Genomic DNA, 27892 nt, shown 5'->3' with positions numbered 1-27892 from the left:
ATGTTAATAGACTCATCTCAGCCACATGGGCTATGCTTCCTAACCCAAAATCCAAGCCCAAAAACATGACCTAAAATAAAAAATAAAATAACAAAGATAAAAAAAAAGTGATTAAATCTTGCTGAAAAACACCAATAAAAAATCCTTAAACTAAAGTGCAACTACAACCCAAATTACATCAAACAAAAGGCAAAGAGAGATGTCAGAAACTAAGATATAATCATGCATCAAACAATGACAAATGAGATCTAACATGGACAAATCGACCCTGATAGTAAAAAAAAAATCATAAACCTAGCATTTGAAAACTTTGAAGGACTGATTGATCCAAAGTAAGCTTTAAAAGAATCAAATTAAGATGTAAAATGATCATGTATGAGCTATATCTTCGATCTAAATTCACCAGAAAGGCTAAGACATAAAGACATGAGAAAATCTGAGTTAAAGAAAATTCAAAGCAAAACCCAAAAAATCAACATAAAACCTTGAGAAAATAGCAGCAAGCTTAAACCTGAAAAATAAAAAACATAAAAATCCAACAATACACCCTAGGCCTAATAGCCCTGACTTACACATACTTATGTATACTTCTACAAACATCAACAAAACCCAAAAAATTCAATGCAATAGTACCATGCTCAAGGACACTAACAAACACATTTATAAATCTAACAAGTCAATTACATTAATATTTTATATAATCCAAGTTACAACTACATGAACTTATGCTTATTATGACCCAAAACATACTAGAATAACAAAATGATCCAACAAAAAAAAATCAAAACAATCACAAAACTTGATAAATACTTTGTAAACTAACATCATGCTAACACTTATAATTCATTAACCTTATGCATTTACTCACGCGCGTGTCCACACACACATATATGTGTGTATATATATATGTGTGTGTGTGTGTTAAATTATGGCATAAAAAGATATCTTCAACATCTTTTTTTATTATAATAGGGTGTTGTCTAAAAAATTATCAAGATAAAAAAATGAGTGTGTTAATAAGATAAAAATATTTTAATTTTATAGATATTTTTCTTTTTTTTTTTTCTACATACTTTTTATTATTATAATAGGGTGTTGTCTAAAAAATTATCAAGATAAAAAAATGAGTGTGTTAATAAGATAAAAATATTTTAATTTTATAGATATTTTTCTTTTTTCTTTTTTCTACATATGTTTTGATGCTTTTAATTTTCATTAAATAAATAACATGGAGTAAAAAAGTTATATTTTGTTTTTGTAAAAATAAAGGATATTTATAAAAAAAAAAAAGAGAAGTTATACTAGAAAATTATTTGGAATTTAAATAATTACTCTTTTTATAAAAAAAAATATTTTTATATAATTAAATAAAAAATTGAAGGGCTTCTCATGCTACAAAATTAAATATTTTAATCTATATTTATTTTTTATCTTCCTGATTTGATTTTTAGTTATTATTAACAATTTTTTTTAATATTTATTAATGCATGTATATATATATAATATATATAAAATCTTGAGTTTAAAATTAACATTTTTCTTATATTAAAAAAACATGCTGACAACTATTTTTATCGTATTCTATTTTTACGTTAAAAAAACACTTTTGGTAACAGTAACAAACGAACCGTTGTCTACCATGCGCCTTTTAAGATCTTGTCTCCCTCGCTTTCTCCGCGTAAAGATAGCATTGACATACAATAAAAGCAAGCACATGTAATTCGGCATCAGATCCCAAACTCCCATTGACCCTCTTCGATTCACTCTCTCTTTTCTTTCTTTTTCACCAGATCAGCTCGCTTTTTGAACAATCACCCGTCGTAAGCAGCAGCAGCTCCAGATTCTACTTTTTTTTTTCGTTGAAAAAAGACGTGATCTTTCGTTAATCTGTTCTCAAGATTGGATTCATTGTTGTTTGTGTGTGATGTGTAGGTGAGAAATGGCGCAGGTTTTGTTGCACGGGACCTTACATGTCACGATCTTTGAGGTGGATAAGCTTGGCGATGGTGGCGGGCATGGCTTCCTCCACAAGGTTTTCTTTTCTTTATCTCTTTTTTGTGTTCTGGATCAGGCCTTGCAAGTATTGGCTGAGTACGCTGTTGCTTAATCTGATTGCTTTTTTCTTGATGGGGAGTTAGCCAAGTTTTCTAGTGCAAAGCTGATACTACTGCTTTTTTCTTTTATGTTTTGTTGCGTTTTGAAGGGAAATAAACAAAAAGAAATGATTTTGGGCTTCAAATCGTTTGGAAAACACGTCCATTATTTGGATCCTGATTGTGTTTTAAATGAGTTTTGAGTTCAATTTATGTGGTTTAATTTTTTATTTCAAAACTCTTGGCATGTTTATTTTCTATCGATAAATTTCAGAATTTTTTTCATCAATTGAATTTGTTTATATTCTACTTATTTGTTTTGTCAATAATTTGAAACAAAGTTGAATTTGTTTATATTCTACTTTCTTTTTTTTTGTCAATAATTCGAAGCAAAATTACAAATTGTAATTATAAATTATTAGAGATTTTCAATTGATTGCATGTGGAATATAACTCAAAAAATAATAAACCAAGCTCTTTTTTATACCAATTTGAAGCTCAAAACTCTTTTTTTGTTGTTGTTTATTTCCCTCCAACACACAGGAGAATAATAAAAATCAAAGAAACTAACAAAGAATCGTAGGGAAATTAATAGAAAAAAATGTAAAATTAGAAAGTTATCACTAATTAACATTGCCATATTACCATCTCAAGAACACAAATTTTATTGCACGGGACCATACATGTCACGATCTTTGAGGTGGATAAGCTTGGCGATGGTGGTGGGGATGGCTTCCTCCACAAGGTTTTCTTTTCTTTATCTCTTTTATGTTTTGTTGCGTTTTGAAGGGAAATAAACAAAAAAATAATAATAATTTTGGGCTTCAAATAGGTTGGAAAACACTCTTGAGTGCATTATTTGGATCCTGATTGTGTTTTAAATGAGTTTTGAGTTCAATTTATGTGGTTTAATTTTTCATTTCAAAACTCTTGGCATGTTTATTTTCTATCAATAAATTTCAGAATTTTTTTCATCATTGAATTTATAGTGGTTTTCAAGTTTATCTCCATGAAATAAGTTGATTAAACTAATAATCATGTTTATATCTTTTCAGCCCTTTTATCTTTTAATTAAACCATGTTATTAAAAATAATTTCATGTGAATTAAATAACTTGATGAACAAAGAGTTGACATGACATGTAATTTGTCAGCCTTTTTAATTGATTTTTTCCTAGCCCATTAAAAGACAAGATTTTGCTAACCAATCTATTTTTTCTTGATTAGGCAAAAAGCAGAAGTTACACTTGAGTGTTTTCTACAACAGACAATCGCTAAACCTAGTAGTATAAATTGAGTCCAAAACATATTTGAGAAATAATTTTTGTGTTTTAAAAATATTTTAAAAAAATTTAAATTTTATTTATTTATTTTAAATTAATATATTTTTGGTGTTTTTAGACCATTTTAATGCGTTGATGTCAAAAATAATTTTTAAAAAATAAAAAAAATATTATTTTGATATATTTCTGAGAGAAAAACACTTTAAAATGCAACATTAATCATGCTCCTAATTTGTTTTTGCGTTTCAAAAGCACTTTTGAAAAAACTTTTTTTTTTGCTTTAAATTAATATTTTTTTGGTGTTTTCAAATCATTTTAATGTGCTAATATCAAAAATAATTTAAAAAAACAAAAAAAACATTATTTTAATGTATTTTCAAGTGAAAAGCGCTTTAAAAAGCAATCATAACCACACTTTCAAACAGGTACCATTATACCAATTTGGAGCTAAAAACTCTTTTTTTTGTTTATTTCCCTCCAAAACACCTCCAAAACACTAAAGAATAATAAAAATCAAAGAAACTAACAAAGAATCGCAGGGAAATTAATAGAAAAAAATGTAAAATTAGACAGTTATCACTAACATTGCCATATTACCATCTCAAGAACACAAATTTTGTTTTATAAATTTTATAACTTGATTTTGAGTATTCATGAGGGAAACAGTACTTGGGTAAGTTATACCAATTTGGAGCTCAAAACTCTTTTTTTTTTGTTTATTTCCCTCAAAAACACCTACAAAACACTAAAGAATAATAAAAATCAAAGAAACTAACAAAGAATAGTAGGGAAATTAATAGAAAAAAATGTAAAATTAGACAGTTATCACTAACATTGCCATCAAATTTTGTTTTATAAATTTTATAACTTGATTTTGAGTATTCATGAGGGAAACAGTACTTGGGTAAGTTATACTGTTGTTCAATGGAAGTTTCTGCTTGGATCAAATGTTATACATGTCTTCATGAAGGGCTTGCCTCTATGCTTGACTCCAAGATGCACGCACGCATCACTGCCAACTCATCTTTTGTTTGCCTTCTTATGTCTTATTGAATCAACTTGTCGCGGTTTTGCATTTATTACTTTATTTCTAGATGGTGTTGCTGTTTTTTTTAATGCGTCGGGAAATTATGTTGAAATCATGTTTTTTTTATTTAAAATAAATTTTTATATATATTTTTTTAAATTATTTTGTTATGTTAATATTAAAAATAATATTTTTTTTATTTTAATATATTTCTAAATAAAAAACATTTTAAATCATATTGCTACCACAATCTCAAACACATAATTTTCTTAAATAACAACCATTGCCGCATAACTGCTTCTATGTTGGTTTTGAATTAATCATCTTGTGTTATTTATGTGTTTGTGTTTGGTTTTGTATTTATTACTGTTTTTTAATATTTTTTAATATCACAAATTAAAAAAAAAAATCATGCAATTTAATGATATGATTTACTGAACCTGTACAATACTACTCTTTACTGTGGTAAATTCCTTTGTCTTGCTGTAACATATTTTATATGTGATTTATGCTATGTCATATATATATATATATATATATATAACGAGTTTTGGAGCGTAGTTGTGTTTGCTTTTCTAAGTATTTTTTACTCGGAAATATATCAAAATAATATTTTTTTTATTTTTTAAAAATTATTTTTGATATCAGCGCATCAAAATGATGTAAAAATACCAAAAAAATATTAATTTGAAGTAAAGAAAAAAATTAAAAAAAAATTAAATTTTTTCAGAAATATTTTTAAAATACAAAATTAAAATACAAAATCAAACAGGGATAAATCTCCATGAATCTGAACTTTTGTAAAAGAAATCCATTCCATCCTTTTTATGTTAGAAAATATAGTTACAGCAGTGTGTAACATTTTAGCAACCCTTTCCTTTCTTCTAATAGTGATGTATATTGCTATTTGGTTCTCATTCCGCCCTTGCATTTCTAAGAATTTACTGTTTTCCCATGCTGAAGAGTTTATTGATTTATTCTAACTGCTCTAAAGGAGGAATCCAAATTTGGAATTTCCCCTGTTCGAGAGATCAATTCACAAGTCCTTGTTTTTAACTCACATTTCTTCATCGTAGAATTATGTGGTCGCTCAATCTTTCTTCCCAGGTTTCTGATTGAAAGTTTCTTCTTGTAGCTTGTGGAGAACATTGGGGAGAAGGTTGGTATTGGTGACGGAATTAGCAAACTCTATGCAACTATTGATCTGGAAAGGGCTAGAGTTGGGAGGACCAGAATCCTTGAAAAAGAAGCAACCAACCCCAGGTGGAATGAGTCTTTTCATATTTACTGTGCTCATATGGCTTCAAATATTGTTTTCACTGTGAAGGATGATAATCCAATTGGGGCAACCTTGATTGGAAGAGCATATATCCCTGTTCAAGAGATCGTAGATGGGGAAGAAATAGATAGATGGGTTGAGATGTTGGATGAAGACAAAAACCCGATTCAGTCAAGTTCCAAAATCCATGTGAAGCTACAATACTTTGATGTTACAAAAGACCGTAACTGGGGCGGTGGCATCAGAAGTGCAAAATATCCTGGGGTACCTTATACATTCTACCCTCAGAGACAAGGGTGTAAGGTTTCCCTGTACCAAGATGCTCATGTACCAGACAAATTTATCCCCAAAATCCCTCTTGCTTCAGGAGAGGACTATAATCCCCACAGATGTTGGGAAGATGTTTTTGATTCAATCACAAATGCAAAACACTTCATCTACATCACTGGCTGGTCTGTTTATACTGAAATCAGTCTGGTAAGGGATTCCAGGAGGCCAAAGCCTGGTGGGGACATCACTTTGGGTGAGCTGCTTAAGAAGAAGGCAAGCGAAGGTGTTAGGGTTCTTATACTCATTTGGGATGACAGAACCTCGGTTGATTTGCTGAAAAAGGATGGGCTGATGGCCACTCATGATGAAGAAACTGAGAACTACTTCCAAAATACTGATGTGCACTGTGTCTTGTGTCCCAGAAATCCTGATGATGGTGGAAGCATTGTTCAAGATCTGCAAATCTCTACCATGTTCACTCACCACCAAAAGATTGTTGTAGTGGACAGTGCAATGCCTAATGGAGATTCCCAGAGGAGGAGAATTGTTAGTTATGTTGGGGGGATTGATCTTTGTGATGGGAGATATGATACCCCCTTCCATTCCCTTTTTAGAACATTGGACACTGCACACCATGATGATTTCCATCAGCCCAACTTTACTGGTGCTTCGATTCAAAAAGGTGGTCCCAGAGAACCTTGGCATGACATCCATTCCCGGCTTGAGGGGCCTATTGCTTGGGATGTCTTGTTTAATTTTGAACAGAGATGGAAGAAGCAAGGCGGTAAAGATTTACTTGTTCAACTGAGAGAACTGGAAGATGTCATCATTCCACCATCTCCAGCTATGTTTCCTGATGATCATGAGACGTGGAATGTGCAGTTATTTAGATCCATTGATGGAGGAGCAGCATTTGGTTTCCCAGAGACACCTGAAGATGCTGCCAAAGCCGGGCTTGTCAGTGGAAAGGATAATATCATCGACCGAAGCATTCAGGATGCTTATGTCAATGCCATTCGACGTGCAAAGAATTTCATCTATATTGAGAACCAGTATTTTCTTGGGAGTTCTTTTAGCTGGAGTGCTGATGATATTAAGCCGGAGGACATTAATGCTTTGCATCTAATTCCAAAGGAGCTTTCACTTAAGATAGTTAGCAAGATTGAGGCAGGGGAAAGGTTCACTGTTTATGTTGTTGTCCCAATGTGGCCAGAGGGAATACCAGAGAGTGGATCAGTTCAGGCAATATTAGATTGGCAGAGGAGGACATTGGAGATGATGTATAAAGATGTCATCGAGGCTCTCAGAGCCAAGGGGCTTGAAGAAGATCCTCGGAACTACCTGACATTTTTCTGCCTTGGGAATCGTGAGGTGAAGAAAAGTGGAGAATATGAACCTTCAGAAAAACCAGAGCCTGATTCAGATTACATTAGGGCCCAGGAGGCCAGGCGCTTCATGATTTATGTTCATGCAAAGATGATGATTGGTAAGCCAGAATTTTCTTTAAGTCGTCCTTGTAAACTCACTGAATATTTAATCCCCACCACCAATAATTTAACTTCCACGTATTCTAGATCTTCACTTTCATATTTGGCATTCATATTGTTGCTTGTCTAGTTTCACATCACACACAGGGACTGATATTTTTAGTTTCGGATTAATAGGCACGAAGAGAGGTAAGTATTCTGGAACTAAGACTTTTTAGCAGGAAGCAATGGCTTTTTGCTGAATGTCTATTGATGTTGAGGATGCTCACAAATGCATGGCTACTATAAGCATACAAATGAAGGGAAGAAAATATGCACCTAATAGACGACATGGAAATAAGTTTGCTTTATGACTGCAAACTTCAATTTTAATCATACACGGTGCTCTTTTCGATAATTTTGGTTACGTTTCTTGCCTCGCTGTTATTTTATTATGTGGATGCCTCATGGATTTTACACATGACTTTGCAGTTGATGACGAATACATCATTATTGGGTCGGCCAACATAAATCAAAGATCCATGGATGGTGCCAGGGACTCTGAGATAGCCATGGGAGGATACCAACCATATCACTTGGCAACCAGGCAGCCTGCACGAGGCCAGATCCATGGATTCCGCTTGGGATTATGGTATGAACACCTTGGCATGCTGGATGACACCTTCCTTCATCCAGAAAGCGAAGAATGCGTGACGAAGGTGAACCAGATTACTGACAAATATTGGGATTTGTATTCCAGTGAGACACTTGAGCATGATCTACCTGGTCATTTGCTCCGTTACCCTATTGGGGTTTCCAGCGAAGGAAATGTGACAGAACTGCCCGGAACTGAGTTCTTCCCTGACACAAAGGCTCGTGTTCTCGGTGCCAAATCTGATTACATGCCTCCTATCCTTACAACTTAGGAACTTGTTGCGATTCTCTAGCAATAAAAACCTGCCCATCCTCTGATTTTATGTTACTAGTAGCAGAATAATAAACCATGTTATGTGCCAGCCTGCTGGGGTTGGTTTTTTTTTTTTTTCCTGGCAGAATGTCCATATCAGGATCTGCAGAGATGCAATGCTGTGGTGTGATGTTGATGCTGACTGTTTTGAACTTATAAACTTAATTTATCAGTTTGATGCATGTTAGATATGTTTTGCATATCATTTTTAGCTGTTGTTTTTTTAAATATTTTTATTATATTTTATTTTTAGTGAATTATAAGTTCTATTTCTCTTTTCTATTTATACTTATTTATTTTTTTAAATAAATTAAAAAATAACTAATATAAAATTTTTAATATATTATGGTGAGCTAGCTATTTTCTACATTTCATATGACAAATCAACCAATTAATAAGAAACAATGATAAATGTATTAGAGCATTCACATCCATCATGTCTATTTTCTAATTAAAATGGCTGAAAAGTAATCATTTTACAAAATATTATGGTATCCTAAATGTAAAAATTATAATTTACATGCCAACTCCTTTCTTCCTTCAACAAAATCATCACAAAACCTCGCTATCATTTCTCCTGTCATCTGCACTCCACACCAATATAGAACCACCACAACAACAGCTGAATCGCTGCCTTAACTAGCCTTAGATCAGCGGTTGCATCATAAAAGGTGAAATCATTGTCTATTTAACTTGAAAATTGAGTTGTCCCACTGCTATAAATACTTGAGAAGATTTGTTAGATTGTGCATACTGGTCAAATCAGAAGTAGGATTGTTCCTAACATTAAAGGAAGCATGATTGCACAGTCAAGTGAAAGTTGATGAAAAATTAAGCATTGATTAAACCAAGATTGGTTTGCTTTTCCCAGGAGAGAGCACTGGGGCAGTTGGGATTCCTTGAGAAAACTTGTTGTTGGATTATCCATTCCATGACTGCAGAAGATGTTAAGGGTGACATGCAATAATTTGCTGATGGTTATGAAGTAGGTAGATGATCTCTTTTGACTGGTCTCCAGGCAGAGAATGGTTATGCAGTCATGCCATTTTATCTTTACTGATATTTAAATTTATTTATGTGAGACAACTGAGAACACAATATGACTCAGCTAATGTCACCATCAATGGTTGCTGAGTCGTATGATTCTAATGAATTATTTCAATTTAATATCAGGCCAATATCATGGAGCACAGACAGGTTTTAAATTCCTCGATTACAATTCCTTCTTTTTGTATGGCTTACTGTCTTGGTTCCTTGCAGTATTTTCCCAAGAGTATAGACACACCAAGGAAGAATGAAATCCTGCTCATAGCTCCAACTGGGGAAGAGACTAACAACAGGAAGCAAGTGGAGCAGTACCTGAAGTCACACCCTGGCAATCCTGCAGTATCTGAGTTTGATTAGGGGCACTGGTGAGACCCCAAGAAGATCTGCAAGAATCAGCGAGAAGGCCAAGGCAACTCCTCCTGAGAAGGAGCACCCAAAGAAGCGAGGCCGAAAATCATCTGGTTCAAAGAAAGATGAAACGGGAACTATTACCGAAGAAAATGAGGGTGAGAATGAGGTTCAAATGCAAGATGAAGAGGTAACTGAAAAGGGTAAGGCAGACAAAGAAAATAATGGTATCAAGGAAAATCAGAACTAGAAAGAAGATGAGAAACTAGGAGAAGCTGATCAGATAAAGACCCGAGATGATGCTGAGGTAACAAGAATGGCAGTGAAGGAAATGCTAAGGGATTCCAGCAAGCATTGGAAGTTAAAGAGAAAGAAAACGCAGGGGAAGCAGTGAAGGACAAAGCTGCTGAAGAAGCTGGTTCCAGTGAAGTGGCTGAAGATAGAGCCGATAAGGTTGAAGACTTGGCAGAAAAGGTGCCACGAACTGAGGCAGAGAAAGAGAATGCCCCAGGCCACAAGGACATCCCAGATAGTTTTCTGATGAAAGCAAATGATGGAGCACAAAAAGAGAATACTAATGGGACTGACCGATGCCCCCCAGCATCCACCCCCAATGTCTGAATGGCTAAATGTCTGCATTTTGCTTAAACTTTCTTTGTTTCCCTCTTTAGAAGAGCGGCCAGTAGCATTGCTGAATTTATTCTAGTTTTGTCTCCAAAAAGTTCTAAATAAATGGATCCTAGCCATTTGAAAGGGAAAGCTGAAAGATCCCTCGAAAGATCTATCATTGGATTCTCCAGAGGGATTCCAATCACTGCCCAAAACATTCCATATCTCAGTCTCAAGCTTCTGAGTTGTGACTATCTCTGTTTACCTTCCTGCTCTTCCCACCTCCCCTCTCTAAACTAGCTAAAAAAAAACATTCCATCTCTCTCAAGAAAAGTATATATAGAAGACGAGTTTATGTTTCGTTCTTTCTTGAGGAAGAGTATAGTACCGAAACTTGGTAAAAGAAAACAAAAAACACGAGGAGAGAATCAGGTATACTTTGAGAGTAAAGTTAAGAATCAATACCAACCCTCTGAGAAATCTCTTTCATCTTTGAACCAAGGTTAAGAATCTTCTTTCCAAGTTAGGTTAAGAATCTTTTTATAGTTCCTTGGGGGTCTTAATTATGGCATACCTCAAGAACAAGAATTGCATTTTCATCCAAAGGGTTTATCTTTTTGACACTTTTGAGCTACAAAAGGTTGTGCCAAACCCACTTCTTTTCTGCAAATTGAGTGCACTTTCCTTGGTCATCTTTCCACAAGAATCATGGCTTCCTCTTCTTTCTTTCTCTGGCTCCTCCTCGTCTTCTCTGCTATTTCTTCCAATGGCACGTACTCCCTACCTTTTTCCCCGATTCGTATTGAGTTGTCGTCATGATATTTAGATTTCAGAATTTATAAATCATTTGTTTTATCTTATTTTTGAATTAGGTTCCATTTGATATGAATTTTGCAAATCGATTAAATTTTGTTTTTTGACTCAAAAGTTAGAAATAATTTTTAACTTATATAAAGTTCAAATTTTTAACTTTTAACTTGTAAATTCTACTTAAACTACAATTTTTTTTTTTTAAAAAAAGTTGTTTTTAAGTCATTTTTATTGAATATATTTCAAATTTAACATGATTTTATTATAAGTTATAATCATTTTTCATAGAACATACAAGATATATTACTGAGATTTGGAATGCTGCTCTCTTCTTCTTGCTATGTGAAAGAGTACGTTGTAATATACATTACATGCACAGTACACCTGTAAAATGGTGGAGAGCAGCTTGAATTTGCTTCTTTTCTTTTCTTTTCTATTTTGCCACCACCCAAGAACAACCAATGATTTTTCCATAATTTTTTATTCTCAAAATGACACCAGCTGCAGTTCTGTGCATGGTAGTGAACGATCCAATTTTAGATTTATGACCATTTATAAATAAATATATTATTTAATATCTGGCTGGTGGCTCTTTATCATATATGGATATCGACTTGGATTCTGATTCATGTGATAATGTCAGTATCTTGTACCTAATTACACAGTTTTTTTTTTTTTTTTTTCAAGATGAAAAATGGTAACAGTTATGAAAGACTCTCAAATTGGTGTCTTGTATATCTGGGCTTTATTAATTTGCTGTATGGTGCAGTTTTGACGGTGTACGCATTCAAGGGAACATACGGAGTAAACTATGGTAAGATAGCGGACAATTTACCTTCACCAAGCAGCGTGGTGACGCTGCTGAAAGCAGCCAAGATAAAGAACACCAGAATCTACGACGCTGATCATGAGGTCCTCAAGGCCTTCAAGGGCTCTGGTATTGAAATCGTAATCGGACTTGGCAATGAGTTTCTGAAAGAAATGAGTGTGGGGGAGGATCGTGCCATGGATTGGATAAAGGAAAATGTGCAGCCATTCCTCCCTGGAACAAAGATAGTTGGAATCGCAGTGGGAAATGAGATCTTGGGGGGCGGTGACCATGAATTATGGGAGGTTTTACTGCCCTCGGTTAAAAATGTTTACGGTGCGCTTGGAAGGCTGGGTTTGACGAAGGTTGTCGAGGTTTCAAGCCCACACTCAGAGGCCGTCTTTACCAATTCCTTCCCGCCATCGGCATGCGTTTTCAAGGACGATGTTCTTGTATACATGAAGCCATTGCTGCAGTTCTTCTCAAAGATTGGTTCTCCTTTCTACATCAATGCCTACCCTTTTCTAGCCTACAAGAGTGATCCTGAGCATATTGACATTAACTATGCTCTTTTCAAATCGAATCAGGGAATTCTTGATTCAAAGACTAATCTGCATTATGATAACATGTTTGAGGCTCAGGTTGATGCAGCTTATGCTGCATTAGAAAAGGCTGGGTTTCCCAAGATGGAAGTCATCGTTTCCGAAACAGGTTGGGCTTCTCGAGGGGATGCAGATGAAGCAGGTGCCTCTTTAGAAAATGCGAGGACTTACAATCGTAATCTGCGTAAACGGCTAATGAAAAAGAAGGGAACCCCATACAGACCGAAGTTTGTGGCAAGAGCTTATATTTTTGCCTTGTTCAATGAAAACTTGAAGCCTGGGCCAACTTCTGAGAGGAACTTTGGATTGTTTAAACCTGATGGAAGCATTGCATACGATATCGGTTTCACTGGGCTTAAAGATTCCTCAGCTTCATCTCTTATCCCTTTCAAGGTACGGAATCCCTGATCATGCACCTTCTGCGTTCTTGTCTCTTGATTTGCTGCATAAATTCCCTCTTGTATGCTATATTGAATACGTATCTTGCAATTGATCTGCAAGCAGGCTGTTGCAATGTCGCTTCATTGCTTATTTTTCTGAACAACTTTCTTTCCATCTTACAGGGTATTGGAGGGTCATCCTGCACATTGCTTCTTACTACTTGTATCACACTTCTGCTACTAATTTCAGCTTCTTGAAAAGGGGAATGGCTTAGAGCTTCTGAAGGGATATGGTTGATTCCAGGCTCTAGAATTTACTGATGTACTAAGCTGTAACATATCCATGTACACTTGATTCATTTTCTATCGTTTCATGATAAGCTGACAGCAATTCTTGAATCAACTGATAAGTTTATTTTAGCAGTAATAATTTAAGACTCTTATGGTTTAAATTCCTGAACGTTGCAACATCTGAAAAGAGTTATTCCAATTCCAGATACTAAGCACTTCCCAGTAATCTTATATCCAAAGACTTGCTCTAATGACCATTCTCTTGAGCTTGTTCATCACAGAAAATTGCTTTAGACGACTCAATACAGTAGAAACCAGAGGCTTGTTAAGAGCTACACTATCTTCTTGGCCTGCAAGGAGTTTGGTCCACATATCACAGATCAAAGAAAATTCAACCTGGATAACAAACAATCAGGTCTTCATTTTTTGTAATAATCAAAGTCTTCTTAGCTCTCATCGTAAACAACAGAACCTGCTCAATATGCAGATTGTAGATGCCATCATGAACAATAGCAGTCAGAACACAATCGCAGGTACAAAGCACAAAGAAGGAGAAGGGAGAGTAAAAGAACTCAGGTTCTTTACATATTAATTAGCATCACTCAATTCCTAAGCAAAACAACAACAATATCAAAAATAATTTCAGATTATTTTGATGCATCGATATAAAAAATAATTTAAAAAAAATAAAAAAAAATTATTTTAATATATTTTCAAATAAAAAACACTTTGAAAAGCAACTGTAACCACACTCTCACACAAAGAGTTTATTACCATGACTTGATTTTTTAAGGTTTTCTTCAACTAACTTGGTGAGATGTAATGATGTTCATATAGTTATTACTAGTTACATGCCCGCGCGATGCCGCGGGTCAATTATTTTTTGCATTTCAAAAAAAACCAAGATCTAAAAGTGTTAGGTTTTTTTGCAAAGTTATACCCAAGAGTCTTAGGTTTGGTTGCAACGTTTGACCCAAGAGTAATATTTATAATATTAATAATAACATTAAACTTGGGTTAACCCTTAGTATAAAAGTGTCTGGACTGCAATATCAGATTCAATATCATTGGACGTGAGTCTGGCTGCAAGGTCGTGTTATAAAAGTGTGATAATTAAATAGATTAGTTAAAAAGAAAAAAACAAAGAAAAAAAAACAACAGGAAGAAAAAAAACTAATGAAGAAAAAGAAAAAAAATATGAATTAACTGAGTTAACCCTTCAAACCAGGTTAACCCATCATACCTTGAATTCGCATCGTAAAAGTTTGATAATTAAAAAAGAAAAAACAAATTAATGGGTTAACCCAGAATTAACTGGGCTAACTCGTCAAACCAGGTTAGCCTGTCAAATCCGGAATCCGTGTCATGAAAGTTTGTTAACTAAATAGAAAAAAAATTTAACATTAACAATTTAAATTAAACAAAAAAAATTAATTAAAAAGAAAAAAAAACAAAAGGCATCAGTCTTTTCACTGTAGACTGCACTGTGCAGTCCACAGTCAAAGGCATAAAAACAACAAAAAAAGAAAAAGAAAAACTAAAGGCATCAGCCGAGAACTAATAGTAATAAACTAAATTAATTAAAAAGAAAAAAAACCACTAAGAAGAAAAAAAACTAAATAGAAAGAAATTTAACATTAACAAACTAAACTAAACGAAAAAAAATAATTAAAAAGAAAAAAAAACAAAAAAAATAAAAATTACAGGTTAACTCGTCAAATTAGGTTAACTCGTTAAACCTGGGATCTGTGTCATGAATGTCTGGTAACTAAATAAAAAAAAATTTCAAATTAACAAACTGAACTAAACAAAAAAAATTAATTAAAAAGAAAAAAAAATTCGGGTTAACTCGTCAAACCGTGTTAACCCGTTAAACCCAGGATATGTGTCATGAAAGTCTGATAACTAAATAAAAAAAATTAAACATTAACAAACTAAATTAAACAAAAAAATTTATGAAAATAAAAAAAAATTGACGGGTCAACCCATAATTAAACTGGGTTGACCTGTGAAACCAGGTTAACACGTGAAACTCGGGATATGTGTCATGAAAGTCTGATAACTAAATAGAAAAAAAAATAACATTAACAAACTAAACTAAACGAAAAAAATTAATTAAAAAGCAAAAAAAAAATTTTGGATTAACTTGTCAAACCAGGTTAACTCGTTAAATCCGGAAAACGTGTCATGAAAGTCTGATAACTAAATAAAAAAAATTAAACATTAATAAACTAAATTAAATAAAAAAAATTGTTAAAAGAAAAAAACAAAGAAAGAAGCAAAAAAATCCCGAAAGGCATAAAAAAACAGCTAAAAAAAATAAGACAACTTAAAAAAAAAACCTAAAGCATCATTGTTTTACTGTGGACTGCACTGTGCAGTCCACAATAAAACACTGATCCCTTTTAGTATATATTATAATATGATATAAATATTAAAGTTTGATAAGAAAATCATTTTAAAATATTTAATTAATTTCATCAAGATTAATTGTTGGATAAGAAATGAAAAAATTTTATTGGTGCCAAAAAGAAATGCTCGCCAATTTATAAAGGTATGGTTCAGTCATTTGTGATAAACAAAGAAAAGTAGAAACATCTTCATTTAAAAAAAAAAAAAACAAATTATCATTTACCTTTTGTTTCTGCTCGGTTTTGGTTCGGTTTTATAAGCCTAAAATCGAAAAAAACGAACCGAACCCAAACCAAAAAAACAGAAAAAAACCGAGTCAAACCAAAAAAAACCGAGCCAAACCGGTTTGAACCGGTTTTTGTCCTAAAAAACCGAACCGAAACCGGTCAGTTTGAACCGGTTTCGGTTTGATTTCGGTTTTTTAAAAAAAAAAATTGATTTAGTTATAATTTTTTTATAAAAATTAAACCGAACTGAAAATGATAATCCCTACTATTGTGATCAATAGAAGGATTTGGATGGCTAAAACTTCAGCTTATAGGCTTTGTTATAAGGCACTGTTTTGGTTTGGGTTCCTCATTTACCTTTTGTTTCTGCTCGTTCAGGGCATCACTTCATGATTTTCTCTGTTATTTCTGTCGGGATTGAATGTCAAGTTTTTCTTGGGATGTGTTGGCACTTGATTTATAATCAGCCCTTATTCCTTCATGTCAACTATTTGTGTGAAAATAAACAAGAGGTTTACTGTATCTATTGGTGATTCAAAAATGAGTCATTATAAAAATTGAGGGAATTATATGATATAAGAAAATGTTAAAAAACATTACCTAGATTCTAGTGTTATTATGTGTATTATCTAACTTTACGCTATCAAGCATAACTTTCAATTTAACCATTGGATCAAACTGAAATTTTACCAAACGTCTCCATACATGTTGTTATACATTGAGTTATAATTTCAAATCAATCAAAGCTCTGAAAGATATCACGATACAGGTCAGTAGATGCAATATGAATTTTGTTATTTGTTGCCTTTTAACTTGTGAATTTTCTATTTAGAGATGATTCTTTTCCTAACAATACAAGGATATTCAGCAGCTAATTTTAGGACTTTTCTTGGCTCTACAAAGAGTCAAAGATCTTTAATAGACAATAACATAGTTTTCAAATGTGACAAAGATTCATTTAATGCTCCAAAATCTTTTTCTTACTAGGATTTTTTAGCTGATTTTTCCTATTGCACAGTTTTATGTTAAAAACCATATTTTTTTATTCAACTGTTGGATCGGATTAAAATTTAGCCAGACATTTCTAGAGGTCCTGTTTTATTTCGGCTTAAAATCTCAGATTAATTCTATATCAGGAAAGCCTTGCTATAAATTCCAAAATCTATTGTGTATGATTTATATTAGTTTTTTAATTGATTTATGACTCTTTTTTTTTATTTAGATTTTTTTTTTATTTTTCAAGAAGCATTTAAGTTGTTTTAACTTATTATAAATAGAATTGTTTAACTTATATCTAGGTTATATCTAGGTTTTGGCTTTTCATCCATGATGTTTTGCAATACTTTTCTCTTTATTTAAAACAAAGAACAATCATATTTATCAAAATATAACTAACTTTATAACTATCATCCTTGTACTTATTGTTCATGAATTATTATCCGTTGAAAATAGATTCATTCCAATATTGTTGTTACTTTGATTTAAATAATTAAATTGCACGACCATATAGTCACGAGATTGAGATCACCTCATCTAATCTATATAGGACCTATGAAATGCTACAATTCCAATATCCTAATGCAATTCATATTATAAATTAGATAGATATGATGGGGACAAGGGGGAGCTTATAATATCACACAGCATTTCACTTGGTCACACTCTCATGCCACCAAATCTCCATGTCTCTCTCAATGTTTTAAATTATCTAGCAAAGTGTTCTTATAATATATGATCTTAGAGATCTTTAACAGACAATTAGTCCATTTCTTCTTATACATTAGTTTATTACAATGACCACAGGCATCAACTCTCTAATCCTCTGTAGTGGGGCTCTCCTTAACTTCATTCTCAACAGAATCGTAGCCGTTGATTTGATCCAGAATCAAGACCAGCCCCATGGCAAATGCCCCGTCAAAACCAGGCTTAAGGCACAGAGAGAGGACGTCCTTGCCAAGCACGACATCAGTGGAGGCATCTACTTTGCGTCTAATCTCAGCCACCGCTTCCTTCACTGTATTCAATATCGTGCACGATCTGGTCGCAAAAGATCCTTCTATCTGGTACTCCTCACCTGGATTCCCACACACTTCCACCGTCACGGTACACCGTCCGATCATGGATGTTCTCCGCACACTAAATATCGGATTGCTCCCGTCTGTTCCTTCCCCTATGTAGCCCTCCCACCTTTGATGCAGACTCGGCCTCTGTGCGTACAAATTAATTGATTCAATAATAATAATAATAATAATATATACATAGATGATTTTGAGAATATATTATATGTTTTTCTATAAAAAAATTAAAAAAAATTAGTAAATTATAGGGTGTTCAGTATAATTATTTCAAATAAAAACCTATTCCGGATAATATATTATGATAATATCCAAAATATATCTTTAAAATCATTAAAAAAAAAAAAACCTTTAATCGTCATTGATGAAAAATCCCTACGCCACCTCCTATATCAGGAAATTTAGGCACAAGATTATAACCGCATATTTAATTTCATGTTGACTCACCGGGTTGACTCGATATCATTCAGGTAAGAAATCAAATATTTCATTTAAATCTAAAATCAAATAGAATCCCATTAATTAATTAAAATCCCCAAAAATGGACACGATCCAATTAGGCACTCTCCATTTTGGAATATTTTTTTTTTTTGAAAGAAAAACAAAGAAAAGAAAATGTTCAGCTAGATCTGAAAACCCCGATAGCTCAATTCAGTAAACAAGAGAGGACCGGCTGAGTCAAATCGTTAATCCAAATATATATATATATATATATATATATATATATATATATATATATAGAGAGAGAGAGAGAGAGAGAGAGAGAGCGAGGGAGGGAGGGTAATACCTTTCTTCTGACGGTGAGCAGACAGCGGCCATGGGCGTCCATGAGAACGTGTTCACCCTTGTCACGAGAGCCAGGCCCATACGAGTCAACACGGAACACCAACTCACCTTTGCAATCATAGACAGTGAAGCCATCATTAGCGAAGAACAAACATGTTTTAAACACTGTGAGATGCTTTTCTTCTTCATAGACAAACCCATCATCCACGACTAACCCTCCCTTCATTTTTCTCTTCTGGGCTCTTCAATTCAATCCTCAAGTGAGGATGATTGTCTCAGTAAAACACTTTATCCTCAACTTCCAGAGACTAGTCAGTAAGATTCTGAGGAAATCAAGAGAGTCCCATAATAGATGTATACCAACCGTTACAAAAATACAAACGCTGAAGGCAAAGGAAAGCGAGAGGAAGGAGACGACAAGCACATGAGCCAAATATCTCGCTGTGAAGTGTGAATACTATGCTCCCTATTGCGAGGCATGGGGTCCCGTCTACGGAAGAGTTTAAATATAATTTGGTCCCTGAGAAATTTATTCAGAGTAACTAAATAGTCCTTGTTTTATCAACATTTGTTAATAAGATCCTTTACTGATTACTAGAGTCGATTGTGCTCCGTTTTAATTTATTAGTTTCTAACATCAAAGATTGAATATGAGAATTTATTTATTAAGTAATAAGCTAACGGGTGTCGTGAATTTAATTGTTCATCTATATCTAATTACTGTTAATTAATTTTTTTTTATCTTTTTTATCTTTTTTTGTTGTCACTTTTTCATTTTTTTTTATTTTTTTCCCCAAAATTATCTTGTCAATTTTATTTTTTTAATATTAAGCTGATTAAAAATTTCTCTTTGTAATTTTTTTCCTTTGAAATACTGTGGATTGCTATAGTGTTTTTCTATATGGTTTTTTTATTTTATTTTTTGATTTTTCAAAATTATATTTGTCGATTTTATTTTTTTAATATTGAACTGTTTGAGAATTTAATTTTATAATTTAAAAAAAAACATTGTTGATTGCTACAATGTTTCTCCACATGGTTTTTTTTGTTTTTTTTATGATTTTCTCCAAAATTATCTTTTTTTATTTTATTTTTTAATATTGAGCTAGTTAAGAATTAAAATTACAATATGTGAGAGAAACACTATAGCTTTCCTCGTAAATTACTGTGGATTGCTACAGTATTTTTTCTCACATAATTTTTTTTTGTTTTTTATGTTTTTTTATAAAATTATCTTTGTCAATTTTATTTTTTTAATATTAAGCTGGTTAAGAATTACAATTACAAGTAAATACAAGTAAGGCTAAATCATGTGGGAAAAACATTGTAACTTTCCTTACAAAACACTATGGATTGATACAGTTTTTCCTCACATGATTTGTTTCTAGTTTCTTTTGTGTTTTCTTTTTTTGTAATATTTTTTTTCAAAATTATCTTTGTCCATGTTATTTTTTTTAATATTGAACTGGTTAGAATTTAACTTTGTAATAAAACTTAATCATGTGGGGAAAGCATTGTAGCTTTCCTCATAAAACACTACAGATTGCTATAGTATCTCTCCACATAATTATTTTTTCTTATGATTTTTTTAAAATTATCTTTGTCAATTTTATTTTTTTAATATTGAGCTGGTTGAGAATTACAATTATAATTCATTACAAATAAGGCTAAATCATATGGGGAAGCACTGTAGCTTTCATCACAAAACACTGTGAATTGCTACAGTGTTTTCAGCAAGGTTTTTTTGTCCTTGTTTTATTTTATTTTATTTTTTCAAAAATTATCTCTGTCGATTTTATTTTTTTAATATTGAGCTAATTGAGAATTTAGCTTTATAATTTTTTTCTTTAAAACACTGTGAATTGTTGCAGTGTTTTCCCACATATATTTTTTATGATTTTTTCTAAAATTATCTTTGTTGATTTTTTTTTTAATATTGAGTAGGTTAAACATTATAATTACAATAAAACTAAATCATATGGGGAAAGCGTTGTTGTTTTGCTCACAAAACACTGTAGATTGCTACAATATTTTTCTAAAAGGTTTTTTTTATGATTGTTTCTAAAATTATCTTTGTCGATTGTAATGTGGAAAACATTGTAGTTTTCCTTACAAAACATTGTCAATTACTACATTGTTTTTCCTCATGGGTTTTTTTCCTTCCAAAATTATCTTTGTCGATTTTTTTTAATATTAAGTTGGTAGAAAATTTAGCTTTGTAATTTTTTTTGCTTTTTATTAACAGAAAAGCTAAATCATGTGGTGAAAAACACTGTATCTTTTCTCACAAAACACTGTGGATTGCTACAAATTATTTTGTTCAGTCTTTAAGTTTTTGATCACCAACACAATTTTTTTTTCCGTAATGAAATATTGGCTCTATCATACTTTTAGTTTCTATTACTTATCTAGCGCTGTTTCACAATTATAACACTATCAAGTACATTTGTTTTATAAGCTCACGACAGCTCGCAGGCATGTCATCTTGTATGCATCAAAATGATGTGGATAATGCATTATTAAATTCATTAAAAAGAAATATATGTTAAATATTCTTTAACATAAAAAATTAATTTTTAGTTTTAAAAATACATTCATAAAAAAATATCTCTTCCTTCTATTTTAAAATGATTTCTATCTTTAGTTTTAAATATTTAAAAATATATCTATAGGGATTAAATATATATTTCTTAAAGAATTATGACTCAAGATTAGTTTTAACTATAGTTTATGAATAAAAAAATAGTAAACATTGTTTCTGGAAATATTTATATTTTATATTTTAAAAATATAAAAACTCATCTTAAAATTATTTTAATAATATATTTATTTTTACATCTATCCATCAGGAAAAAATCTCTAGTTTTTTAATCAAATATTTTTAATCAGGAAAGAATCCGAGCAACCGGGTTAGTAGTGATTCAAGTGTGAACTCGGGCGGGCGGATAGGAGCAAGTACGTTTTGGAAATATTCGGGTGGGTCCTTTTTTATTTTGAATGCCCCAACGGACCAATAATTCAAACCACATTCACGGGTTCTATATTTTTCCTTTTCCCAAAAAAAACAAAACAGCTAATAAACTCTATTGTTTAGACTAATAAAAGGAATTTGATTCATGAACTTAAGTGTCATATATGACTTTTTTAAATTGTACAATTTGAAAATCAAAGGATTTAACAAGTAGACAGGAGAGGGAGAAAAAAAAACCTATAGATACATGAAATTTTGATGATAACACCACCGGTACTATTAAAAAAATTTCAACAAGATGAATTCAATAACAATAATGGCAAGTGAGCCCCGACACCATTAGACGGTTCATTTGGCCCACTTCGTTTACTGTTTGTAACCTTTTTCGGTGTTGATGGACTTGTCTCGTCGAAATCTTTTCCATAATACTGATGATGTCGTTATTGAAGTTTCGGTGTGCTTTTAGGATCATTTTGTTTACTTTTTTATTTTTTTTATCTTCTCTCTTCTCATTGTAATTTGTAAAAAGAGATGGGAGAGAAAAAAATAAAAAAAATAAAATATATATATATATAAAATAAACTTGAAAGATATACTGAAGTTTTGATGTGTCATATTATTATAAATATCTTGACGAGAAGAGTTCAATCATGATAAAACAAATCTCAAACAATATACAAAGTGGATCAGAATAGCGAATGTCAGTGAAGGATATCTTCGGAGGGTCGGTTTGTCTGGAATGCATGGGATTTTGTAAACTGTTTTCTTTAGCCTTGCATGAGTTCTGTAATGGGCACCATGTCTTTGATCTTCGTAGGATAATCCTTGTTTTGTGCTTGCTGTTCGCCTTTTTTCTTTTTCTTTTTTGTTGGATAAGATGCGGGTCTAGGGGCGGGTTGGGGGTAGGGTAATCATTTAAACCGGTTTAACCCGGTTTTTTCTATTTGGGATCATAATGTTTAACGGGTTGTGTTTGTTTCAAGGGTCTAGGGGTGGTTTGGGGTTGTGCTTATATGAGCTGTCACCTTTGGGCTGACTTTGTATGTAGCAGGTTGTATTTAGGAGTGAGTAAAAAAATTAAAAAACTGATTAAACTGGAGAAAAAAATAACCGAAAAAACCGGTTTGGTTACTTTTTTTGATAAAAACCAAACCGAACCCAAATCGGTTGGTTTGAACCGGTTTCGGTTTTTTATAAAAAACCGGTTTGGTTACTTTTCTTGATAAAAACCAAACCGAACCGAAAATTATTACCCTACTTATAGGGGTGATCAAAAAAACCGAAAAACCGAGAAAATCAGAAAAAATAACAGAAAAAATCGAACTGTGAAAAAAAACCGATTAAACCGATTCAAATTTTAAAAAAGTCGACTGGTTTGATTCGGTTTCGGTTTTATAAGCCTGAAACTGAAAAAACCAAATCGAACCCAAACCAATAAAAGCCAGAAAAAAATCGAGCCAAAACCGAGCCAAACTGAAAAAACCAAGCCAAACTGGAAAAAACCAAGCCAAAACCGAGTCAAACCAGTTTGAATCAGTTTCGGTTTTTTTAAAAGAAAAAAATTCCGGTTTGGATATTTTTTTAATAAAAATCGAACCGAACAGAAAATAATCACCCCAACCTACTTGCATCTAACTTTTGTTCCTTCTTTTTTTATTTTTAGGCTTATTCATGTTTTATCTTGCATGTTTCTCACGTGTTGTACATTTGTTTAGGTTTTTAAATTTGAACTTTATTGAAAAAAAAACATCTTTTTTTTTTAAAAAATAGATTTATATTTTAAATTGTATAAGGCCAAGTTTCTAAAACAAAATCATATTTTCATTACAAAAAAAATATAGCATGATTTAGAATACCAAAAAAATAAATAGTTTTTATATTTTACATGCATTATGAATTTAATAACAAGTTTATTAAAACCATGAGGACTTGATCTAAATGTCAAAAACACTAAAAAAATCAATTTGTTTATTTTTAATATCAAAGATTATAAATTTATACGTAAGATATATTTCTGAAATTAATATAAACAAAAAAAATATTTTAACTTTAAAAAGGTTAGTTTTGATTCATAAAGTCATCATTCACCTGTTGAATTTGTTTTGACCAATGGATGGAAAAACATAACACAGCCTTAGTAATAATCAAACAAACAAACAATGTATGTAGTTTACCTTAAAAAGGGTGTACTATAGGTTGTATTATCCGTCTTATACACAACCAGTTCTTTTATCCAGATTCTGAAGATCATTTTGGGTTCTATGTGACCAGAATGTTAGGTGGCAACTCCAAACTTTTTAAACCACAAAAGGACAAGAATTCTTTGTTATTTTCACACTAAAAAAATCTTGATCTAAAAGGATGATCTTTATAATACCACACACCTGCGACAATATAAGTTTTCCTCTAAGTCAAGTATGAAAAACAATATCTTCATTTTGAAAGCATAACCTTTGTCTCTTTCTACTATATCTCAAGTCAAGTATGAGCTCTTTTATAGTCATCTTTAACACAATTAAATCAAATCATAATGAATCATATATGCAATACATTATTATCATCCATTTTCATCTCATACTATATCTTAGAATGTTAAAATACTATTTTATCTTACTAGTCCATATTTGTATACACGAAATACATGGTCCTTAGAAATAAACTTCTTTTTTTTTTCCTCTCTATTCTCTAACATCTCATATATGGTTGATAAATGGGGACCTAAATTCAAGATACACTTAAATGGAAAAGTACATATGAATGTTCCTTTGGACAGACCAAGATATGTCTTTTGACCTAACAAGAACTTTGCCTTGAAAACCAAGGTTATATGTAATTGATCACCCCCAATCCACGCTTATAATAAGATGTGAACGAGAAATATAATAAATCACAACGAAGTTGATCAATTCTTTGAAGATTTTACAAGTTCAATCAAGAGCTTAGTATGAGAATCACTCAACCACACAAAAAAAAAACGGCATACAATATGCAGCAAACTTAGATAAAAATTCATCAATTGAATAAAATTTCTTACATAAGAGTATTTATATGTAAACCCTAAAACTAATGGGTCAAACATTCACCGAATTTAAATAAATCTTAAACTAATTAAAATTAGTTTTAAAATAATAAAAATAAATAAAACAATAGTCTAATATTTTTTTCACCATTTTCCACATATGATAGTGAAAAATACCCAAGCGAAATAATTGTTGAAGAAACCTTGTTTAACAAAAGTCTAATGCCTTGTAAAATAAAAATTAGTTTTTGAAAGAAATAATTCTTCTTGTTTGATATGGAATACTTGTAAAATAAGTAAGTCAAAGGCTGCCACATAAGTTCTCAATAGCATTAAGGACTCCTTGTAGTGAATAGAATCCATAACTCTTAAAGAAACAATGTATTTTTGTTTTCACACTTTGCTAGCAGATTCTAGGCTTAACTTTAAGCATGTCGTTCTCTCTTGTTAGGATGAATTAGCAGGCCTACCATATATCGGTTGAAATATTCAGATGTCTAGTTTCCAACCCAATTGAAATTGCATCCAGACTTATTTTGAAGCTTCATATATGATCCAAAAGGTATACAAAGATCTAGAGCAGATTTATACATTTTTAACCCAAGCCTCTTGACTTAGCATATTGAACTCCTTTTGGATCCACTTTATTTTAAGCCTTAGAATATAATCAATAGATACTCCTAATAAATCATTTGATATTGTAGCCAGGATCGCATTAGAAGGGGAAAGTGATGGTGAACTAAAATTTAAAAATAAAAACATGTTCATTGAGGCCAAGTCTATAGCTAGCCATCTTGTTCATTCAGGTCACGCCCAAACGACTCAATCTCACCAAGTCCAAATGGATTGTTTGCTATGGTATTTTAGCCCTTAACCTAAACCTGACCTCTTGATACATACTTGAATGTATTTTTTTTTTTTAATTTTGAGAAGTCAAAACGGCATCGTGCACTACACAATAACGCATACTAAATTTTATATGCAGAGCAGAGTCGCCTTATTTCTCTCATCAATGGTTATTTGCTACCACTTGTAACTTGAGGGCACCTGTCAATCACCAACCCTCTACCATTGACACAATAAGGCACCTTAGCCAACGACGAGCATTAACATCTCCATCAATGGTACAACGACCAACAACTCACAACGAGGTACCTGTAATACCACTTTTTATGAGTTAAACTGACATGAATAAGATCTATAAATATCTCTTGTCACCATGTAAGTTATTATAAACAACAACACAACAAAAAAACAATATACTCACCTACAACTCCGCTCATCTCCTCCATTGCTTACTTCCTTTGTCAACATATTCTTATTCCTTTTCATTTATTAACTTAACATAAAAAAGTCACATGTTACAATATAAAACTTGTTTTTGCAAGAAAGCTCATGAAAGTCACCTCATCAACCCGCTGGACCAATGGTCAAGTCAATCACTTTAAGCAGTGGCCAAGTCCATCATCTCATTAACTCATCAACAAGGCAAGCCAAGTCACTCTATTAGCCCAAGACACAGTCATTAAAATCCCAGTCAAATCCTAAAGTTATCACAACTTCATCAGTTTTGCTGCTCAAATTTCAGGTATGGCAAAAGCTTTAATGCGTTTCATTATATTCTATTTTTTAACTTTCATCTCTAAAAAAGAAAACTGTATGACATCACTATTTTCACAAATCCTTTATTTAAATGTCGAGTGCAAGTTTTAGTATTTTATGTTTAATATATTTTTTAGTATTTTTTTATTGGAAAAACTTTAGACATTATATAAATTGTTTTATTCATCTTTTTTTAAAAAAATAAATTTCGTTGAGATTTTCACCTCTTGGAATCTAAATTTATAGCTCAATTATGGATTGCATTGTTGGGTGCAGCAACATCGCAATTTATGAGTTTATGCCTTTTTTTTTTTCAAATATTTCTTGTGTTCTCACTGGTAAAAAAAAAAAACATTTTATAAAATGCTATTTTTTAAAAAAAAAAACTCACTGACAATTTCAAAATTGAAGAATCTAAGGCCCTGTTTGTTTGCTGGAAAGTAGTTTCCTTTTGGAAAGTGAATTCCGGGAAAGTGAATTCCGGGAAAGTATTTTCCGATGTTTGGTAGTGTAATGGAAAATAAGTTGGAAAACATTTTCCAGTGTTTGGTTATGTCATGGAAAATGAGCTGGAAAATAACTTATTAATGTTTTATTTTTCTCAAGTTTATTAAAATAATGAGGAACAAATCTTACAAATTAAAAAGTTGAATGAGAATGAAATTGAAAAAAAATATAATTTCATAAATTATCTCAAATAAAATAAATAATAATCAAAATAATAGAGATCAAATCTAAAAAATTAAAAAAAAATAAAAGGTGAAGAAATTAAAATAATAATAATTAACATTTCATAAATTATTTCAAATAAAATAAGTAACAATCAAAAGAATGAGGATCAAATTTGATAGATAAAAAATTTCAATAAAAAAATGATAAGAAAAAAGCAAATATCAATTATAAAAATAAGAACCAAAATTAATATAAAAATTAAATTTTAAGAGATGGAATTGAAAAATAAATATTCAAAACAAATTATATATAGCAATCAAAAGTTTGAGGATCAAATTTGATATAATCAGCAAATAATGACATTTCTAAATTTTTCACAACTTCTGGAAAGTGTTTTCCGCCCAAATTTTCCAGGAAAACACTTTCCTGAAAACCAAGCCAAATTTTCCTTTGACTGGAAAGTGTTTTCCGTTGACCAACTTTTCTAATGGCAAACAAACACAGGAAAGTTTGGAAAGTGGTTTCCCGGAAACCACTTTCCGGAAAACAAACACAGCCAAAAGGGAAAACACTTTCCTGAAAATCAAACCAAATTTTTCTTTGACTGGAAAGTGTTTTCCGTTGACCGAAAAGTGTTTTCCGTTGACCGGAAAGTGTTTTTCGTTGACCAACTTTCCTAATAGCAAACAAACACAGAAAAGTTTGGAAAGTAATTTCCCAGAAAGTGAAATTCAAGAAACAAACATGGCCTAATTCTGAACCTACACTGCCCTTTTGACCACCAGCACCTACACCTTCCTCTCAAGAGTACTTGAGCGTCCAACCTCAGTCAATAAGCTGTTCACTGAC

At 32.0% G+C, this 27892-nt stretch overlaps 4 protein-coding genes across 5 annotated transcripts; 3 read left to right on the top strand and 1 right to left on the bottom strand.

Moving 5' to 3' along the window:
* Positions 1-1661: 1661 nt before the first annotated feature.
* Positions 1662-8589, top strand: LOC18096711 (phospholipase D alpha 1). Of its 2 annotated transcripts, XM_024597373.2 has the most exons (5): positions 1662-1820; positions 1933-1987; positions 2794-2838; positions 5538-7437; positions 7910-8589. In XM_024597373.2, exons 2-5 carry the CDS (start codon positions 1940-1942, stop codon positions 8341-8343), a joined length of 2427 nt encoding a protein of 808 aa, XP_024453141.2. In that variant the 5' UTR covers positions 1662-1820; positions 1933-1939; the 3' UTR covers positions 8344-8589. The 2 variants fall into 2 exon arrangements, with proteins under 2 accessions (XP_024453141.2, XP_006385316.3); XM_006385254.3 differs by lacking the exon at positions 2794-2838 and having other exon boundaries at positions 1663-1820; positions 1933-2032.
* Positions 8590-8845: 256 nt separating this feature from the next.
* LOC127905055 (methyl-CpG-binding domain-containing protein 11-like) lies at positions 8846-10623 on the top strand. The gene is given in 2 exon segments (XM_052451204.1): positions 8846-9785; positions 9787-10623. Coding segments are annotated over 2 exon segments (462 nt in total). The 5' UTR covers positions 8846-9566; the 3' UTR covers positions 10030-10623.
* Positions 10624-10973: 350 nt separating this feature from the next.
* On the top strand, positions 10974-13440 carry LOC18096709 (glucan endo-1,3-beta-glucosidase 14). Its single transcript, XM_024597169.2, has 3 exons — positions 10974-11157; positions 11968-13001; positions 13172-13440. The coding sequence occupies exons 1-3, from the start codon at positions 11097-11099 to the stop codon at positions 13244-13246; spliced, it is 1170 nt and encodes a 389-aa protein (XP_024452937.1). The 5' UTR covers positions 10974-11096; the 3' UTR covers positions 13247-13440.
* A 4049-nt stretch (positions 13441-17489) lies between these two features.
* On the bottom strand, positions 17490-19237 carry LOC18096708 (protein LURP-one-related 5). Its single transcript, XM_006385251.3, has 2 exons — positions 18781-19237; positions 17490-18125 (listed from the first exon to the last, which is right to left on the bottom strand). Exons 1-2 carry the CDS (start codon positions 19003-19005, stop codon positions 17733-17735), a joined length of 618 nt encoding a protein of 205 aa, XP_006385313.2. The 5' UTR covers positions 19006-19237; the 3' UTR covers positions 17490-17732.
* Between the last annotated feature and the right edge of the window lie 8655 nt (positions 19238-27892).

The sequence above is a fragment of the Populus trichocarpa genome, chromosome 3 (assembly GCF_000002775.5).
Source record: "Populus trichocarpa isolate Nisqually-1 chromosome 3, P.trichocarpa_v4.1, whole genome shotgun sequence".
Taxonomy (NCBI): Eukaryota; Viridiplantae; Streptophyta; class Magnoliopsida; order Malpighiales; family Salicaceae; genus Populus; species Populus trichocarpa.
Note: the sequence above shows the minus strand (reverse complement) of the source record. Positions and strands in the feature narration are given on the sequence as shown.

What these genes read in the sequence shown, in the direction of transcription:
- LOC18096711 (XM_024597373.2), top strand. Translation starts at nt 1,940, where the DNA reads ATGGCGCAGGTTTTGTTGCACGGGACCTTACATGTCACGATCTTTGAG. An exon ending in TACATGTCACGATCTTTGAG is followed by an intron (nt 1,988 to 2,793) that starts GTGGATAAGCTT and finishes ACGATCTTTGAG; the next exon opens with GTGGATAAGCTTGGCGATGG. An exon ending in TCATGCAAAGATGATGATTG is followed by an intron (nt 7,438 to 7,909) that starts GTAAGCCAGAAT and finishes ATGACTTTGCAG; the next exon opens with TTGATGACGAATACATCATT.
- LOC18096709 (XM_024597169.2), top strand. Translation starts at nt 11,097, where the DNA reads ATGGCTTCCTCTTCTTTCTTTCTCTGGCTCCTCCTCGTCTTCTCTGCT. An exon ending in CTCTGCTATTTCTTCCAATG is followed by an intron (nt 11,158 to 11,967) that starts GCACGTACTCCC and finishes TGTATGGTGCAG; the next exon opens with TTTTGACGGTGTACGCATTC. An exon ending in CATCTCTTATCCCTTTCAAG is followed by an intron (nt 13,002 to 13,171) that starts GTACGGAATCCC and finishes TCCATCTTACAG; the next exon opens with GGTATTGGAGGGTCATCCTG.
- LOC18096708 (XM_006385251.3), bottom strand. Translation starts at nt 19,005, where the DNA reads ATGAAGGGAGGGTTAGTCGTGGATGATGGGTTTGTCTATGAAGAAGAA. An exon ending in TGCTCACCGTCAGAAGAAAG is followed by an intron (nt 18,126 to 18,780) that starts GTATTACCCTCC and finishes TTGTACGCACAG; the next exon opens with AGGCCGAGTCTGCATCAAAG.